The 19,390-nt window shown below is 51.1% G+C and overlaps 1 protein-coding gene across 1 annotated transcript; it reads left to right on the top strand.

Moving 5' to 3' along the window:
• Positions 1-1,625: 1,625 nt before the first annotated feature.
• Sdc4 (syndecan 4) lies at positions 1,626-19,282 on the top strand. The gene is made up of 5 exons (XM_031372700.1): positions 1,626-1,772; positions 13,637-13,775; positions 15,194-15,240; positions 15,928-16,123; positions 18,847-19,282. The coding sequence occupies exons 1-5, from the start codon at positions 1,698-1,700 to the stop codon at positions 18,996-18,998; spliced, it is 609 nt and encodes a 202-aa protein (XP_031228560.1). The 5' UTR covers positions 1,626-1,697; the 3' UTR covers positions 18,999-19,282.
• The last annotated feature ends 108 nt before the right edge of the window (positions 19,283-19,390 follow it).

Genomic DNA, 19,390 nt, shown 5'->3' with positions numbered 1-19,390 from the left:
TTGTTTTTCTCTCAAGGCTTTCTGCCACAAGAGACTTTCATACTCAGAAAATAATTAAGGGCTGGAATAAGGGAAGCCAAGGGATAGAACAGGATGGGGTATGCCCTGCCTGTATTCTTATGGAGGAGGTGGTGTTAAGGAGGTGGGACATAGTGAGTTAGGGGTTTAGCTCAGACAATTCGAAGAGGGACAGGAGCAAGAGGCTCTATTCACCTCTGAAAGTATGTGAACTCATAATATGCTAAAACAGACGAAAATGTCCTAATTCCAAAACCACATTATGTATACACAAATGTACCCTTCTTAGTACAATGTATCTGTATGTCAAAGATCGATACTTTTGACTGATGGTTCCAGCATGCCCCTCCCCCTACTTTTTTAAAGACAGGGTTTCACACTGACACCAGCTGGGTCATTTTAAAACTCCGACTTTCCTCTTGCCTCAGTATCTCAAATGCCAGGATGACAATCCTTCCCCATCACGTGGGGGGGGGGTGTCCTCCAATCTTCGATTATTAATTCCATCAGTACCTGTGCTGGGGGTGGGGCTAAAGACTCCCCTACATTGTTAGGATGGCGTTAGAAGCAAAATTCTTGGATCCGGTGTGGAAGCCACCTTGAGAAAGAAGAGATTCTATTAAGAGAATAAACTTGCAAACCAGTTTTCAGAGAGATGAAAAAAAATCTCTTAAAACCGAGGCCAGTCTTCCTGGTTTTGTTTGGTCCACTGCTAAGGATGCATTTTTCCATTTTTAAATGGGGGAGAGGAAGACGACGACGAGTCAAAAGAATAAGGCTCTTGGACTGGAGAGATGGCTCAGTGGTTAAGAGAGCCGACTGCTCTTCCGAAGGTCATGAGTTCAAATCTCAGCAACCACATGGTGGCTCACAACCATCCGTAATGAGATCTGATGCCCTCTTCTGGTGTGTCTGAAGACAGCTACAGCGAGCGCGTGGGGCCAGAGCAAGAAGAAAAAGTGTCTGAAGACAGCTACAGTGTACTCACATATAATTAATAAATAAATCTTAAAAAAAAAAAAGAATAAGGCTCTTTCGTGACACGTGAGAATTACACAAAATTCACACTTCAGTTAATAAATCACACTGTTTAGGGCCCAGGCAGGCTCGCTGCCTAGTCTTTCCAACTGCTTTTGCGCTGGCGCCCTGGGCTTGGAATAGTTTCAGACTGCAGGCCCGGAAAAACCTGAACCATTTCGTCGTCGGTTCAGAGTTGCTCATCAAAAACTATTCGAATTCAAGCGCCACTTGGGAAATCCTCCGTGACTTCAGAGGGAGCGCACCCGCTTTGAAGACTGGTATATAAACAGAAGACCCCTAGTCAATCCTACCCGTTTATGGGCCTCAGTTTCCCTAGCTTTAAAATGGGGTTGAGCAGTGATCCTCGGGTTTTAGGGGATCACTGCCTCGCTGTAGATCAGTTAACTGTCGTGGGCTGCAGCTCCGGGAGCAACAGATCGGGGTCAGTCCGGAGCCGGCAGGCACGCTGTGGGCGGGTCCCCGGGCGGGTGGCTCCCACCCTAGTAGTTTCCAGCTTGCCGGGCGCAGCACCCCGCAGGCACAAGCTTTCCCGGGGGAATTCCGGGCGGTGCGGGCGAGCACTGTGGGCGGGGCGGGGCTGCCGCCTATAAGAAGGGCTGCGCGCCCGCTCTGGGCCACTGGTTTGTGCTGTTGAAGCCATGGCGCCTGCCTGCCTGCTTGCGCCGCTGCTGTTCCTGCTCCTCGGAGGCTTCCCCGCGGTTCCTGGCGAGTCGGTATGTGTTTGAGGGATATCTTAGAGAAGGGGGTGGGGTAGGTGAGAGGGTGCCTTCTTTGTTCCCCCAAATCCCGGGATCGGGAGGGAGTAGGGTGCATCATGAGCTGTGCTCCCCCCACTCCCTCCGGACGCCGAGACAGGGAGAACTTTATGAGGAAACTTTGCTCTGGGGTCGCGGGAAGACTGCGGGAGACTCCTCCGCGCGCCGTGCACCCCTAGCCTGTTGCTCTGCGCTCTGGACTTAGCCTGGCCTCTGGGCTCCGGAGTGGGACGTGACTAAGTTGGTGTCAACTTTTCTCCTCCCACACCCTCACCCCTACTTTGTGATCCCAGTGCTGGCTCTGCCCGCGGAGTGGCCCTTTGGGTGTCCAGAGCAGGAGGCTGGAGTCTGAGATGGTCTGGGGACGAGGTGAGCAGCTTGTATTCGGGAGCCTGAAAACTTTAGGGCTGTGCGGGGACACCCCGCTTCACGTACCCTGGGGAATGGAGAGAACTGAGTCTTGGCCTTCGTTCTGGCCACAGTCTTGCTACGACTGACTTAAGGGGCAAGATCAGCTCCTTCTAAGGTCACCTTTCCTACCTACAGAACAGATCGTGAGGTGATCCTTACTGCTTTAGGCTGTCTAAAAGGTTGGGTTCCTCATTTTTCCAGAGTGGACTCACAAGTCAGCTTTCCTATCAGCTCCAGACTAGAGATTGAGTTATAACAGTTTTTGGGAGAAGTGTTTTGGTTGAAACCTCACACGGGGAAATTGAGGCACCCACCTGAGTAGGGAGAAGGACCTGGAGGAGAAAACGTTCCAGGGAGCCTAAAGAAACCTTTCCTTTTCAGGGTCCCTGTTAGAGTCAACAGGGACCTAGGGCCATTTCAGCTTTGTCCTCGCGTTTAGGAGGCAGACTCGAAAGGGAAGTTACCGGGCATGACAGTTTATGGGAGAGGGGGGTCTGACACAGGAGCGTGGGCCATTTGTACCGTTAGTCCAAGTTTTAGGGGGAGTGACTCTGAAGTTTAATCGTTAATGTTCTTTTGAAAGCCACCTTTTCTCTGGTCTTACTTAGGGAATAGTTATTTGTGTTCAGGAGCCTCCAGGTGAGAAATAAGAGCGTGTGCAATGCCCAGCACAATTCCAGTTAGATACCGAACCCATTACATTTTTTTTTTTTCTGTACTGATAGCTTCCCGGTGGCTTTGGAATCAAATGTGTTTAATTTCAGAAAACCTCACTGTTGAATGTTCTTAAACTAGTCCTGAGGCAGGAGAGAAGTTAAGTAACTTGCTGAAGGCCACACAGCTAATAACCGGGCTGAGTCAGGCATAAGTTAGACGGCCAAGCATGGAAATGCCTGCTTTCATCTTCTAGCCCCTGTGGCTGCTGTTAGGTCCCGTTTTCCCATAATTCAAGACTGGTCTAACATCTGTTGATGTTCAGGATTGGAAAGTCTCAAGGCGCTGCGAGTGTGAGTGGGATGAACCAGAATATGAGGGACTGGCTTTCCACTAAAGTGAAGGGCAGCGTTGCAGAAAGGTGGTGGCTGAGCGAGCCCTGAATGCCTTTCTGTTGCATTTACTCCAGATGAGCTGCTAAAGGCTATTCTGAAGTTGAGTCCTTCCTCCGGGACATCTGAAGGAATGCTGGCTGAGCAGTGTGAGGAAAAAGGACCTAGGAGATGGCTGAGGTCACCACGTGGCCAGTCACATGTCATTGATCTCCCCTCTGGCTGCTAAGCCAGCAGGTGTTTTGGGGGAGGAGTAGACCGCAGTGTCCCCCTGATAAGTCAGAAGGATGTGGTTCGGGGGAGGTAGGTTTTGCCAGGCCTGCTTTGGGTGACCTGATCTAGCAAGGGGGAGAAGCCAGCCTCAAGCAGCTGCTTCCGGAGGCCTCAGACTCAATCTCTGGTCCTGACCTCAGTCCTCCCTCCTCCCTGCCTAATGTCGGGCATCTTTTCTTTAATTGGGTCACAGGGATTTCCCCCCTTAGATTGTGGTCAGAAAAATCGGACCGAGTGTCTCTTAGGCTGGAGAAGCAAATGATATTATCTGCTTTTCTTTCTCCCTTCGTAGGAGAGAGAGGGAGAGGGAGAGAGAATGAAGCCTAGGGAGAGGGTTTAGCTAACAGCTGTTAGGATTTATTGAGCACTTTCTGATAACTGAACAATACGCCCCCCCCAATCAAAACACCACCACCACCACCAAAAACAACAACAACAACAAAAAAACCCAGCACATGTGATTATGTTCTTGTATTCTCTTTTCCAGAAAAGTATATTGAAAGATTAAATGAGAATCATTTAATACGGAGTATACAGGCAGGCCATCTACTCTCTCACAGAGTAGCTCATGTTACTCGGGCCTTTCTCCAAATTTTAGGTTTAGTCCAAACCCAGATTTGGGGAAGGGAGCCCAAGCTAAACACCCCGCTGCTGCCCTCTCCTCTGCTTGGCGGGTTTGCCATCCTAAACCTGTTCTCCCTGTCCAGCTGGGAGCATTCCCCCATCTGCCTCGTGCCCCTCCCAGCCTGGCCAATTAAAGGCAGCCTTGTTTTGGGATGGGGGTTGGGAGGGGGTGAGGGGCGTGGGCCAAGGTGTTGCTGCCCAGGGGCACAGCCCACTGCCTTGGCACCAATCCCAGGCAGTTCTGAGGAAGTATCTCCCTCCCACCTGGTGTGCTTCAACTTAAAGACGTTTCTAGTCTGCCTGAGAACTCTCTCCTTGGCCGCACGCAAGTAAGGGCTGAGTGCAGACATCTAGGAGGTTCTAGGGCCTAGGAGTGGCTGGTGAGACTTCTTGGGACTTCTTGGGAACCCATAGAGGTACCACACATCCGGGAAAGTATTTGGACCATGATTTGGAGAGCTCAGCAGGATTGGGAGAGACCTCTTAACTGGGAGGGATCTTCCGCAAAATCAGGAGGTTTCAAGAAGAGACCCCCCCCTTCCCCCGTCTCATTCTTGATTGCTCCTTCACTACTGTGTGTGTATTCTGTCTGAGTCCATGTCTGTGTATATGTCTATATCCTGGGCCTAAGGAGGCCAGGAGAGGATGTTGGTTCTCCTGGAACTGGAGCTACAGACAGTTGTGAGATGCTAAGAGGGTGCTGGGAATCCAACCCAGGTCCTTCCTCTCCCTGAGTCTCTTTTTCAGCCCTCTGATACTTGGTTGATAATCAAGTACTAATTATTCAAAAGGAGGTTTGGAAACCTCATGACATCTAAGGCCTTCCCTCCGGGAAATGAAATCACACCATCAAATTATGGAAAGGGACAGCCCATACTTACCCACCCACCCCATTCACATCTGGGACCAGAATTCTGCCTCATTCCTTCTAGTGAAACCCCTACCTTCCCCATAGACAGTGTGATTGTATGACGGAATAAACTCACAATAAAACTTCGTTCTAAAAAGTACTCCAAAGTCACTTACTGCTAGGGTGACTGACTGTAGTTTGGTACTGCAGTATGGGCGTCTTTATCTCGCTTTTCACAGAAAGCTGATGCTCAAAGGAATGCAGTGTTTGCCAAGATCAGGAGACTGCTAGGTGTCTGTTTAGATTGTCCCTTAGAGAACATTCTAGATAATGGTGACATCAGATAACCTTGGGACTTCTGTGTTGCTAGCAAACATACCTCATGTCTAGAGCTCAGCCTCCTATCTCCAAAATGAGGCTGGACCATTGCCATCTGAGTGTCCTCCTTGCTCCACTGCCCAATGGGGAGGGGAAGGGGAGTTCTCTTGGCTTCTTTGGTAAACTCTAAACAAGTCCCTGTCTCAGAAGAGAAGTAGGGTGGACATTCAGCTCCTGCCATCCCTAGCTCCTAGAAACAGGAGGCTTTTCCAAGGACTTGGAGTGCTGAGCTGGCTTGAATGGGGAGCTGGGGAGCTGGGCTCTCTGTTGGAAGAGATTTGCCCCTAGCTGTTTTCTCAGCCTCTTGGACTAGATGAGTTGCTGTGATTTCCAAATGAATGCTTAAAAGTAGGGGAATGGGATGGACTGGGCTGTGTGAGTCAACTGTCTTACTACAGGCTGCCTGAGTCACCACTTCCTATCAGTCTCTTGGCTAATAAGCATAGCTCTGGTAGGAATGTTGGAATGGGCATGAAGGTCTGAGGGGTTTTGTTCATTTTGGGTTTTTATCTTGGCTTTTGGGAGTTCGGTATTAGTGTCTAGAGCCTTGAAACATTCACACAGCGCCTGTATGTGCATGTGGATCCTGGACAGTGGTACAGAGCAGGTGAAATGACCTTGGTACACCTCTCCAAACCCACATCCTTAAGTAACACCGAGGCTTCAGCTGGGCTGAACTCAAGAGTCAAAGCTAGTGCCATTCAGGTTTGATTAGCACTAGGATTCTGAGACGTTTTTGGAGTGGGTAGGGTATTAATTGGGTCACAGGGATTCCCCCTTAGATTGTGGTCCATAATGTGACAGTGGGCTTGCTGGTTAACCTCCTGGTCTGTTGAGGCTCTGACTTCAGTTCGCTAGCTCTAATAAATCAATAATAAATTAATTAAAAGATCGGGTGGTGAGGCCTCAAGTTGATGAGCTTGCCAAGGAGATGGAGCATACCTCCAAGTAGTGGAACAGGAGACATTCCTCAGCGACCGACCGTTCCCTGACTCGCCTAGGACCTCTCGCCTCCCCCACATCCAGTCCTGCAGCTGCTAGGTGGGCAGGGTAGAGCCTAGAGGTGGGGCTGATGGAGCTCAAATCTTATATTTGTTTATCTTCGAAGTGGGTTGTTTGCAGGTTATCAGATGGGTTTATATTTAAACAAGAACCAGTTCCAGGCAGCCCCACCTCTCCTGCAGAATCTGCAGGTGTCCCAGGCAGCGCTTGTGTGTGTGTGTGTGTGTGTGTGTGTGTGTGAGAGAGAGAGAGAGAGAGAGAGAGAGAGAGAGAGAGAGAGAGAGAGAGAGAGAGAGAGAGAGAGAAAGAGAGAAAGAGAGAGAAAGAGAGAGTGTGTGTGTGCTTACAAGGGTACCAGGTCTTAGGACACAGGTCAAGCTAAGACTTACTCTACTTTTCCTAGGAAGGGCAAGTGACTTGAGGTAGCTGAATGACTACAAGAAGTGTTCTAGGCTTTGGTGGACAAGCAAAGGCAATGTTCTGAGAAGGCATTTTTTTTTTTCCTGCTAGGGACTAGGAGAACCTACAGGCGTAGCATTGGGGTCTGATTTAACCCTAGAGAAACGTGCCTTGTAGAGCTGGTTTGTTATTAACCCACTGGTGACCTTTGGGCACCCGCCTGCCCCTGGCAGACCTGTCTGGTAGTGTCTGCTAGAGGCTGGGAAGCAGGAAATGTGGGTGCATTTTATAGCCAGAAAGCCTCTTGAGTCTGCCCCAGCTCTGCCACTCACCCAGGGACACACAGGGAGTTAATAAGTCACTTTGTTGATGTGAGAGCCCCAGTGTCCTCTATAAAACACCTGTGTCACTTGATAGCCATCATAGTTACTTAGCAAACTTATAAACTTCTGGCTTCAGTTGAATTTATTATTCACGACTAGACTTGGCCAGAGGTTGGCTTTGGGTCATGGCGTCTGTATATGTGCAGAAAACCTAAATGGGCTAGTATGATTCTTGGAGTTTAGAACATTTATCTTAGAGGGCTGTGGGATTCAAAAGATCACTGATTTCTTCCCCCTCCCACCCCCCCCACCCCCCCCCAGAAATAAGAGTCTCATGTAGCCCAGGCTGGCTTTGAATTCCCTATGTAGTTGAGGTTGGCCTTGAATTCCTGAGCCTCCTGCCTCTGCTTCCCAAGTGCTGGGATTACAGCCATGGACCACCCCAGCCGGCCACCTTTGACACTTTACAACTGTCACTTGTCTTCTTTACAGTCACCCGCCAGTGGCAGTGGCGTTTCTTTCCACCTTGAGTTACAGCCTCTCATTGAATGTTCCCCCACCCTTTGCTCTTTGCCTGCCCCTCTCCGCCCTCCTCGTATAGGGAGTTGGCTGCCCTAGTTTTCTCTGGCAAAGGAGGGGCTGCTGGTCAGGTGACACCCAGGGTAATGGAAAGGGAGGTAGGGTGAGGCTGGCGCTTATGGAAACAGTGACTGAGTGCAGCAGGCTGTAATGGCCTAACCTGTGGGGACTGGCTGCACCTCGCCAGCCTCTGGGCTGCAAGCAAATGGCTGGGCTGGGCACTTAGAGTGGGGACACTCCATGCCTCCGGGGAAGTCCAGCTTCAAGAAGATTGAGATGGATTGACCTGGTCAGAATTCCGGGCTTCCCCAGTCGCCGGGGGAGGTGCAGGGGCCTGTAAGCCAGGCTCTGGTAGATCCAGAGCTGCAAAGGCCCTGGACTCTGTTCTCAAAACACAGGAGGCTTGTTTGCATGCTAAGAGTCTTCTGGCCAGCCTCAGATCCAGCGGGGATTTTGGATCTGCTGCCTAGATTACAAGCCCTAGCTTCAATGCACCTCTGTCTCTGAGGCCTTGAGGGAGCCAGTCCCTCCCCAGCTGTCTCCACTGGTAATCGGAGCAATGCCCAGTTTGGTAACCAGGCCTCAGGACAGAGGGAGGCTTGTCTCTTTGAGACCTTTTACAGGTGGGGAAACCAAGACCCCGAAAGGGAATCAACCACCAGGGACCACCTAGGAAGTGAGTGATGAGAGAGCTGGATTGGTCCCTGGGAGGGGTTTGCCCACAGGCTCCTGACCAATCCCCCTCATTCCTGGCTGGCACCCCATGATCCTAGAGTTCTTGTGGGAATGGGTTGCTCTGGGCATGGTGAAGAGCTGGCTGCTTACTGTGCCAGGCCTGGCTCTCTACAGGGTGATTGTGTTCAAAGTAACTTGACCTTGAAGTGGGCAGAGCGGACATTTGAACCCTCACTCAACAACCCCTCCTCCCCCAGACCTTGCTTAACCCTTTCAGGTCCCAGGGCATCACACTGAATGTTTGGTGTGTGACTTCTTTTTGACTTTTAGGTTTTTTTCTTCCTTCCTCAAGGCAAGCCAGGAAATAGAGGCTCTAGGTCACAAGAAGCGTTTTGGGTACCTTTGGGTAGTGCCTTCCACTACTCCTGGAAAAGCACAGATTTCCTCTGTCTCTGTTTGCTTAGGATAATGTGCTCAACACTTAGGGATGGGCAGGTTTCTGCCCATCCCTGAGTTTGAAGAAGCTGACCTTTTCAGCTGGGTCTCTCTGGTCTCCCACAGTAGAACCCGCAGGGTTGTCATACCCCTCTCTAGCTTGCAAAAGCACCTCCCACCTGATGGCCAGGGCCTCCCCAGCCCTGCAGCTGCTTCAGCAAGATTCCTCTTCGGCTCATTGAGCATTCCTCTCTCCTATGCAGAAGGAAGGTGGGTGGAGTTTTTATAACCACCTATGGAGCACCTGCTATGCACCAGTCACCTGCTGGGTCACCTGTGCACTTGGATTCATTCCCTTGACCTTCATTCTGCAAGGTGCTTCCCAGCCCTGATTACAAAAGAAGAAACTGAGGACTTAAAGCCAGAACAAACTCCTAGACTTCACAGGAAATGGTCGGGCTGTGATTTTTGCCTGTGGCTCTTGCCCACTCCAGTAAATAAGGGTTGGTGGGGCTGTAGAACTACTTGGGAGCCCAGGAGTTGGTTTATGGGTGTTCCCTTGCCCCTAACCTGACTCAGCCCAGTATCATCCTTATGGTTTCTCCCTCAGAATCTGATCAGGTGTGGGCTTGACCCTGCCTTCTGTCGGGAGGAGGCAGGTAGGAAGCTCTCACTAGTTCACTGTTTGCCAAGCCCTCCTTGGTTTTCCAGCCAAGTTTCTGTCCCTTTGTTTAAGCCATAACACTTTCACCTTTGTTTATTCCCAGGCGAGGGAAGGTGGGGGGCTCCAGGAGCCCTGGCTCAGCTAGTGTCCAGTGGGCTTTGGGTAGACTAAAGGGGAAGAATGAGCAGGCGATTGTGACAAACCTGGCTGTAGACAGGACATGGTTTAGAGAAAGGCCTGGGTATGAATCCAGTGTTGTTCGCTCCTAACTGTGACCCTTGGATGAATGACTCACCTGTGGGCCAGGCAGAACGTCTCATGATGCTGTGCTGTTGAGAAGATTAAAGGGCCTTATGCAGGGACGGAGCCTGCTATAGAGTGGGGACTTTTGCTAGTCACCCCAATCCCTGTGTTGTTCCTGGGGTGATGGGCATCATGGGACTTTGAGATAGAATCAGTGGCTTCTCATCCTGCTTTCAGGCAACAGCCTGTGTATTCGCTGAGAACTCTGGGGTCCGCCAAGGCTCCAGAAAGGGGGCGGGAGGCCACTTAACCAGGATGGTGAGCAGCCTAGGTGTGAGTCCAGGTCTGCTGCTAGCTGCCTGACTGACCCTGGCAAAGTAATCTGTCTCAGAGGTCATAAAACTAGACGGTTGGGCTGTGGCCTCAGATGCCTTCTCCTGGCAGGGGTTACTTCCTGTAAAACACAGTATTCCTACCTCTACTCTTTCCTCTGCACAGTTTGGGGAAGAACTCAGGATCTCTAGCTATAGAGATCTAGCACTAGGTCAGATTTCTTACTAGTCAGCTACCAGGCCAGTAAGATCCCCTGCACGCAGACCAACCCACCACCTTCTTCATCCAGCTTCTGGTTGTGTTTGTGAAAGGGACAAAGATGAGACCTGAGGACCCAGGAGGTGTGCATGTGCATGCACATACACGCGGGCACACGTTCCTGGGCAGGGTTGGGTGAGCTCAGGTGAACAGACCACATCTGTAATCAGGAGCAAGACTGGGTCCCTCTCTGGTTAGGGTTGGGTCTGCCTGCTGCTGGGTGGCCAGGTTTTCCGAAGCTACCCCAGACTACTGAATGGACCTTGTTTGAAAAGAGTGGGGGAAGGAAAGGTTGTTGGTGCCTTCTCCGCCTCACAAACAAGCACCCACGGGCATGGTTAGTTCTGTCTTGACAGCTTGTCCTCAGTGGCTCCTGTCCACCTGGGCAGTTTTTGCTTGTTAGAGATTTCGAGCATAGGAGGAACCAGAAAGGGGCCAAAGAGGAGATGCCTTCCGAGCTCCAAGAAGCTGAATGTCTCATGTCCCCTCATCTGTCCCAGAAGCCTCTGACTCACTGAAGAGGTTAATTCTTGCGTCCTCTCCACACCTCTGAAGAGTTTTCCAACCTCTGCAAGGAAGGGTCCGACCCTGGCTGGAGGGTGGGGCCTGGTGTGATATTCCTTTCCTCTGGAATTTAACACAAAGACGAAGGGGGTAGGGGGCTGCCCATGGCGGTACAACTCCTCAAATCCCAACACTGAAGAGGCGGAGGCCAGCTTCTTAGTCGGCTACCTAAGGAGTGCCAGGCTAGCCAAGACTACCTAGAGAGAGACCCTGTCCCCCTAAAAGAAGGGGTGGGAGGGGACCAGGTGTTCCAAAGGAGGCTGAACCAGGAATACATCTTGGTTTCAGCCTCAGTTTACCACAGTCAGATCTTGACAGCTACACACACTCACGTGCTAGAACACACACACACACACACACACACACACACACACACACACGAGTTTCTCTAATGGGAGATTGAAGTAATCACTACTAGACCACGTGCTAGGCAATGAATGTCCTTATCTCCAATCTCCTGGGCTGTTTTGTAACACCCGGAACACTTTCACAGATTACGGGAGGTTCTGTGTGTGGCTGGCATTCCAAGGCTCCTACCTAGGGGCGAGGTGTGGGGTAGGTCAGACCTGAGTTGGAATCTAAGCCCCCAGGCTAAAAACCTCCACGCACGCTTGTGTTAAAGAGAGAGAGTGAGTGAGTGAGTGTGTGTGTGCGCGCGTGCGCGCGCACCCAGAGGAGTTTGAACTTTAACATCTTGTGACCAGTCTTTCAGGCTTTGGTGGTCAGAGTATCTCTACCTGCCTCTCCTTTCCTCCTCCCTCCTCAAGCCCCCACCCCTAGCTGGATTAGACACACCCAGTTCGGGTTCCTGTCTAGCCCAGGGCTGGCTGGTAGCCCTAAGCAGAAATGGTGTTCCTATGTTGTGTCTGTGGCTAGAAGCCCAGGCAGGTGATCTCATGCCCGGCTGCTGGGCTTGTTGGTCACTTCTGCTTCTGTGACCTTAGAAGAAATGAGTTGCCTTTTTGAGCTGTGGTTTCCACCCTTGCCAGGAGGGTCTGCGTCATCCCCAGTGCGTGCACGTTAAGGCCTGGCACACTGTAAGCCATGGAGGCTTTGCTGTTGTGGATTTTGAACCCTAGGGAATTTTGTAGCGAGGCGTTGGGGGTTGGGATCATGCCTGCCGTCTAGGGCACTTGGTACAACCACGGAGAAGCCCTCTTGCTGTGCTGCCAAGCCAAAGCCACCCGGCACGGGCCCTGTGCGGGGGCTGGAATTCCAGTCCCAGCAGCTCCACAGCTCCCGATTGATTCCGGAGTCGTGAAGTCATCTGAAAGCCGGGCTTAACCCCTGCTGGCTCCCCACTCCCACATGTACCAAGCACTCTGCATTGATTTCCCTGCCCTGGGGGAGAGAGAGATGCCTGCCTGCTGACTTCCTCCCAGCTCCTTTCCCAGAATCTAGTTTCCTGAGCAAGGGGGTGGGCAGAGGGCACAGTCAGCTCTTGCCTCCTTGCCTCCTCTCCCCGGAAGCTTGTGGGAGAGAGAGTGGAGGAGGAAGCCTTTTCCCTAAGCTTCTCTCCTGACCGCTCGCTCCTGCCACTCAGTCTCAAAGTCTCAGGGATACATGGACATTCCTGCTGCTTGTCTCCACCATGTCACTGTGATCTCGGTTGGGTGAAGGACATCCTGGGGCTGGCAGACGTAACCCTGGCCACTTTCTACCCTGAGTTTTATATGGTGTTAGGGTAGTCACTACCTTGTTTCTGGTTTGAATTCTCTTTAAGAATTCTGTGAAATGTCTGAATGTCTAGTTCATAGTTGAATTTCTAAGCAGGGCTTCATCCTCTGTAGTCCTGGGGACCGGGGGGAGGGAAGGCCTGAAAAGAGTGACCCTTGCACCTGGTTGTTTACAAGAGCAAGCCTGAGTCCAGAGACTAGCGGAAGGGCAGTGGGCACCTTAGAGCACCCTAGGGCCCTAAAGCTGGACTAGGAGGCAGGGTGGGGGAGGGGGCAAAAATAAGTGGTGTTTTTTTTTGGGGGGGGGCTTCATGGATAGTTTTCTTTTAAAAGCTGTTTGTTGAGAATTGACCACAGGCTATGGGTCTCCTTGGGATGAGACCTGAGTGACGTGGTCTGTGAGAGCAAGGATCTATGTGCCCTGTACCAGAAGACTAGCCATTTCAGAGAAGTCCGTGAATTCTGGAGTGTGCCGTTGAGTCACCCAGTCTGAGCGCTGTGGCTGTCGTGTGGTGCGTGTGAGTGAACCTGTCCTGCCTGTTTCAGTCCAATCTGACTCAGTTGGGACATGTTCCCAGCAGGGCAGGCCCAGAGCCAGTAGCCTACCTGCCTTCCATCTGGAAATCAGCTGCCTTCCGTCCTAGGACCCCAGCTGGGGCCTGCCTGTGTGCATGGGAACCTCTGGTCCTGAAGTCCGGTGGCCTGTCATGCACTTCTGCCTGCCTGCTGCTTGCCACTTGTACCACCAGAAGAGAATGACTTATATAGCCTTTTGTGCTGGGTCTTACTTGTAAAATGAATTAACAACTGCTATTAGAAGCAGCCTGAGATATCATAGGTGGCTCAGTAAATGATACCTAGAAATATTAATAACTTATTTGTTACCACTTGAAATATTTTTATTAACCCAGAATGGTGAAGAGACTTGTATAGGGTTACACAGTAGATGGGGGACAGGACCCAAGGCTTCTGATTTGGTCCTATAATCCTGATTCACTTTGGTTCTGGGGCACTCGGCCTCCAAGAGCATCCAGAGGGAGGAGGAAGATGGGCCTTTTGGATCGTGTCGGTAACCACCTCTCTTTCTAGATTCGAGAGACTGAGGTCATAGACCCGCAGGACCTCCTGGAAGGCAGGTACTTCTCTGGAGCTCTCCCGGATGATGAAGATGCAGGGGGCCTCGAACAGGACTCCGATGACTTTGAGCTCTCTGGTTCCGGAGATCTGGGTATGGGGGTGTGCTTGGGCAGGCTGGGGGCCCTGGGCTGCAGGGAATCGTGGCTGCCCCGTGTGGGAGAGGTGGATTTGAGTAGAGATTTTCCTACAGCGCTCCCCTCTCCACTTCAAAAGGGGAAACAAAAGTAACATTTTCCCACCCCCAGGGTCTCTGGGGTGAGTTGTAAACAACTTTGAATTCATTCCATTCGGAGTTTGCAGGCGCTAGCCTGAACCTGTCCACTAGGCTCCTCCCTCTGGTGGAGGGTAGAGGGAGCGTGGGGAAGGGCCCAGAGTGTTTTCCGCTCCCCCACCCCCAACCGCAGGAAAGGAAAAGTACTGGCTCAAAAGTTGGGGGTGGAGTGGGAGGCGTTGTGTGTGGGCTGAGATATGGAGAGGGGAGCCGGAAACAAGCCCCTGCTTCAGATGAGGCGGAGGGAGGGCGGTTTCTTGGGGTGTGACCAGATATTGGGGCTTTCTTGGGCTTTGACTGGTGGCCTCTGGATCAGACAGCTGTTAAGTGCCCCCCTTCAGGGCCTTTGCACAGTCCAGAATTCCAGCGTTGTCTTCTACTTTGAGCATTGGTTCTTCTTCTTTTTTTTTTTTTTGGTTTTGGTTTTTCGAGACAGAGTTTCTCTGTAGCCCTGGCTGTCCTGGAACTCACACTGTAGACCAGGCTGGCCTCGAACTCAGAAATCCGCCTGCCTCTGCCTCCCAAGTGCTAGGATTAAAGGCGTGCGCCATCACATCCCGGCGAGCGTTGGTTCTTACTACGTAAAATGAGTGTCGGGAGGACTGTGAATCCGTTGTGGACTGAACTGAGTTCCAGTCTGAGCACTTACCATGCACTCAGTATTTTTATAAGTAAATTTTGTATACTGTGTACACTGAGTATACCATGGTGTACATTTATTTATGTTCCAGGACAGTCTACAAAGGGTTGCAGCCAAGAGGCAAGCTAACTCTTTGCCTCCTGTGGTTAATTTTATGTTCACCAATGTGCGGTGTTTAGCATTACAGTTAACTGTTTCCTTCCCAAAAGTAAATTCCTTGGGGAGCTTGTTCAGATGTAAATTTCAGTTAAAGTGGCGCTATCCTTCCTGATAGAGATTAAGCCTAGGGCCTTGATCTACCACTGACTAACCTTGCTCTCTAACTTTAATGTTTGAGACCAGTTCTTCCCCGTGTGGCTCAGGCTGGTCTTGAACTCGCTTCTGGATTACAGATGTGTGCTACTTCGTCCAGGGGCATTTTGCCTTTCTAGCCATCTTCCAGACTGCCGTTTCTTTACCCATAAGGGTTTAGAGTTCAGGAGGCATGGGACAGCTTTGTGCATTACCGGGGTACATCTCCACTAGCCACAGCCGAGGGAGTCGGTTCTGGGACATGACGGACCTTGTGTTCACACAGCTGTTTCTTCTAACCTTGCAGATGACACGGAGGAGCCCAAGTCCTTCCCCGAAGTGATTCAGCCCTTGGTGAGTGCCCTCCCCCCACCCCCCACGAAGTGATTCAGCCCTTGGTGAGTGCCCTCCCCCCACCCCCCACTGCCCCTTTCTCCCTCTTGCTTTTGTGCTCCTGAGAGTGACAGAAAATACAACCCCGTGAGTGCATAATGGGATCTGACTCCGGCTTCTAAGAAGGCTTTTTATTGGCGTGCCAGGCTCCCTTGGGACAGGCATGGACAGGGCGTGCCCTCTCCTTGGACAAGATGATCACAGCCGAGCCCAGCCTCTTGTCCATTTGCGGCTGTTCGCCAGCACTGTTTTCCAGACGAATTGTGAAACTCTGAGCCCTCGAAGTGGTCCTGTTTTCCTGCATCACCTAACCCCTGTGTCATTTTTACAGCTGCGCTCTGTTCCTCTCCTTGACAAAATGGTCATCAATACATTTTGGAACCCTAAGAGTAAAACCCTCCAATGCACTTGACACACACTCATAGCAGCTGCAGCGGCGTTGCCTCCCTGAGGGGCATCGCCACAGGACCTGTACTGGTTGCTCCAGCACATACCCGCTGAGGCGTGAAGGCTGCCCCTCTCCCATGCCCCCACCTGTGTTCCTTCCTGTGAGGCATCTGTGACTCTCCTGTCCTCTTCTAGGGACCCCTTCCACCTTGCTTCCTCTTGAGCTGTGCTCACTGCCCTTTGCTCTCCTTCCTCCTTCAGGTGCCCCTAGATAACCACATCCCGGAGAATGGCCAGCCTGGCAGCCGTGTCCCCTCAGAGCCCAAGGAACTGGAAGAGAATGAGGTCATTCCCAAAAGGGTCCCCTCCAACGTGGGAGATGATGTCTCCAACAAAGTGTCCATGTCCAGCACTGCCCAGGGCAGCAACATTTTTGAGAGAACCGAGGTCTTGGCGGGTAAGGCTGCTTCTTTCTCTTAGGTTTCCGGGGCGGGGGGTGGGGGGGGAGCGGACGCGGACAGGCGTGCCTTATAGTCTCAGTTTGCATTGGGACAGCTAAGGGCTTTATCTCCCTGACTGGGTGGTTGGGAAGGATAGTCGAGTGCAAATCAAAGGCTTCTGAAGAATAGAAAAGCAATTGTTTCCTCTAGCCCCTCAGGTGTTTTTCGGAACCCTTTCCCTGACTTGAGTTCGGCATCGGGAGTTAATTATTTAAGGGTTAATTTCCCTTGAAAGCCTTGAGGCCCCGGGTGGAATTAGATTGGCTCTCCTTTCACCCTCCTATCTCCCGATAGGCTTATGACCTTGGCTTTTCGTACAGCCTACTACCTCCGTTTACTCCTGTAAAATGGGAAGGATGCTGCCTCCTTGAGTTGGTTGAATACAGAATCGCTTTGCAAATTGTAAAGGGCCGTTCTGACTTATCACCCGAGCTCTCTTTGTCCCTTAGTTAGGACGTGGGATGCTTTTGTGTTACAGAGTTAGAATATGGTCCTTGTCAGCGAACGTGTTGCCTTGCAGAGGAGGGGCTGTGTCAGGCCTGGATGAGGGACATCAGTGTGTGTGTGTGTGGGGGGGGTTGTGCCCCTCTCTTCTGGCAGCTCAAGATGAGGGCGGGGCATCTCCATATCAGAAAGGAGCAAACTTTCCAGTTAGGCAGGCGGGGTTCAGGGAGACTGGCTGATTCAGAGGTGTTGGTGTTGCAGGCCCTTGCTAGGCATTTCCTGTCTCCTGGGAACCAGCTGGGCCAGAGGAGGCTGAGGTGTAAATACAGTGCCCTGTGCCCATATGTCACTGTCATTTCAGGATCTCACTGGCCCTGTCTTGCACACCTGGTGACAGGGTCACAGTGTGGTCCTGCCTCTGGTCTGTCAACATTCATCCTCTTCTCCTTCACTAGACTTTTGTGTTAGTGGCTGTCATGGTGAGGGCCCTAGAGACCGTTAGGCCTTGTTTCGAACTATGTGGAAAAAACTGTTCTGTCGAGATTCAACCGCAGAGTTTCACTCTTGGCGTAGTTTAGACCTGCTGGCTACAGGTTCTATTCACATGTGTGGAGCTTTATTTAGATCGGCTCATTAGCCTTTGTTTGTTTGTTTGCTTGCTTGCTTTTCAAGAAAACTTTGAAAGCCAGTCATTCTTCTCTAGTAATGAATTATAGAAATGATCCCTGAAAGTATAGTCTTAAGCCAGTCATTCTCATTCATGGGAAAACTGAGCTCCCCGCTCTGGCTCTTGGAGCAAGAGGAGAGCTAACACCAGGCTATCCCTTTACTTCTCCACCCCGTGGTCACACCAGTGTAAGATCTTTCCTAGAAATGAGCCATTTCTATAGGCTCCAGTTGGCCAGTGGAGTCCAGCTGGAAACATCCCCTCCAGTGGCTTTTAAACAGCACCTAGGAGTTCAGTGATGTGTGTGCTGTGGCTCCTGTGTACCCATGGAACTCCTTCAGTATCCTGAAGTGTGGAGCCAGGTCTCAAAGCCAGAACATGGTTAGCTCCATGTTTGATCTGCAGCACAGTTGGCTTCTGAACCTGTGGCTAGTCCTTGCCCCTGCAGAGCTTCCTAGTACAGATCCAGGACCTGAAGGGGGAGTGGAGTTACGGGAGGAAAAGATGCTGGGGACAGGCAGGAGGCAGCTTTTACGCTATTTTTCTGGTACCCGAAGCACTTTTGTTCTTGATTTGTTTGTTCGTTGGTAGAAAAACTCTTGTTGCTTCTGGCTCTCTCCTGCTCTATTCTCTGCGTAGATGTGTAGTGTGTAGAGGGCTAGGAAATTAATCTTCTTAGCCTGGGTAAAACCGAATTAGGCGATTCAATCTGCCACAGGAAGGATTCTGTCCCTGACCCTAACAAACAGAAATGAGTCATTCAGGCCACCTGGTGTGGTGGATAGACACAGATGCTCATACAAGTGGAGGAGCATACTATTGCCTGGCTCCAGCCAGGAGCTCTTCACCAAACTGGATGGCGAGGGCCACTTGTTAGGCACTTTCTGTTGCTCAGGCCCAGGTGGGGGTGGTGGGGAACACAAGAAAGCCAGAGGTTTCATTGGGCACTTGAAGTAGATTATTTTAGAGAAAGGGTTTTGTTCTGTGTTGCAATGAGAGAGACGAAGAAGCTTGCCTCATCAAATGCAGCAGCTGGGAAAGGTGCGAGGTTCAAGGAGAAACCAATGGGAACCACTGTTTTAAGACGCGCGAACACAAACCATGAGAATTGGCAATTGTTTGCGCTGTGACAATGTAGACACTAGCGTGTTCTGGGTGTTTGTATAATATGGTATCTGTCAGTGGATGGATGCATAGGCCTAGGATAGAGTTCCCCATGGTAAGGATGGAAATGTCTGCATGAGTTGCTGCAATCTGCCATTTTCCTTGGTCCTGGCTTAATGTTGCTGGAGAGTCTATGTGATGTTTGGAATGAGCCTGAGCTTTGGGCTGCGGCAGATGTAGGATGAAATGGTGGTGTTGCCCTGTGGTCCACTCTGGCTGTGATCTTATTACTTCATCATCTCCTGTCAGATGGAAGTCATGAAGGCCGATGCTAATGAGGTGTGATCTTGCTTGATTTCGGGGGTGATCATGGTGAGATTGACTAGCAGTGGCCAGGCTGAAGAGTGCATGGACCCGGAGGTTGCAGTGAACCCCTCTCATGCTCTTACTCTCTCTTAACGGCAGCTCTGATCGTGGGCGGCGTGGTAGGCATCCTCTTCGCTGTCTTCCTGATCTTGCTGCTGGTGTACCGCATGAAGAAGAAGGATGAAGGCAGTTACGACTTGGGCAAGAAACCCATCTACAAAAAAGCCCCCACCAACGAGTTCTACGCATGAAGCTTCCTCCCACGAGTGCTGCTTGGACTTATGGGAAGAGGAGTGGAGGGTTGTGGACGGTGGGTGTTGGCAGAGAGCGGGCACCTTAATACTGACCTGTCAGTATCTCCATCTCTAGTCACCTCTCTGGTGTCAGAAGAGATGTGATCTTCTACTGTGCTGTCTCAGAGAGAGAGAGAGAGAGAGAGAGAGAGAGAGAGAGAGAGAGACTGTCTGTCTGTCTGTGTGTCTGTGTCTCAGTTGCTCCGGCAGAAAAATGGGGATAAACTTGCCCTTTCTGAAGGCAAGCCTGGAATTGGGCCTTTTATTGTCGTTCCAAATTTCCAGAATAGAATATAGGACCAGTTTAGATCCTATAGTCAACATGTCTCATCTACTACTGCCTTGATTCT

This window comes from Mastomys coucha, unplaced genomic scaffold, assembly GCF_008632895.1.
Source record: "Mastomys coucha isolate ucsf_1 unplaced genomic scaffold, UCSF_Mcou_1 pScaffold15, whole genome shotgun sequence".
In the NCBI taxonomy this organism is placed as follows: domain Eukaryota; kingdom Metazoa; phylum Chordata; class Mammalia; order Rodentia; family Muridae; genus Mastomys; species Mastomys coucha.
The sequence above is the reverse complement of the archived record's forward strand: the minus strand, read 5'-3'. Positions and strand labels throughout refer to the sequence as shown.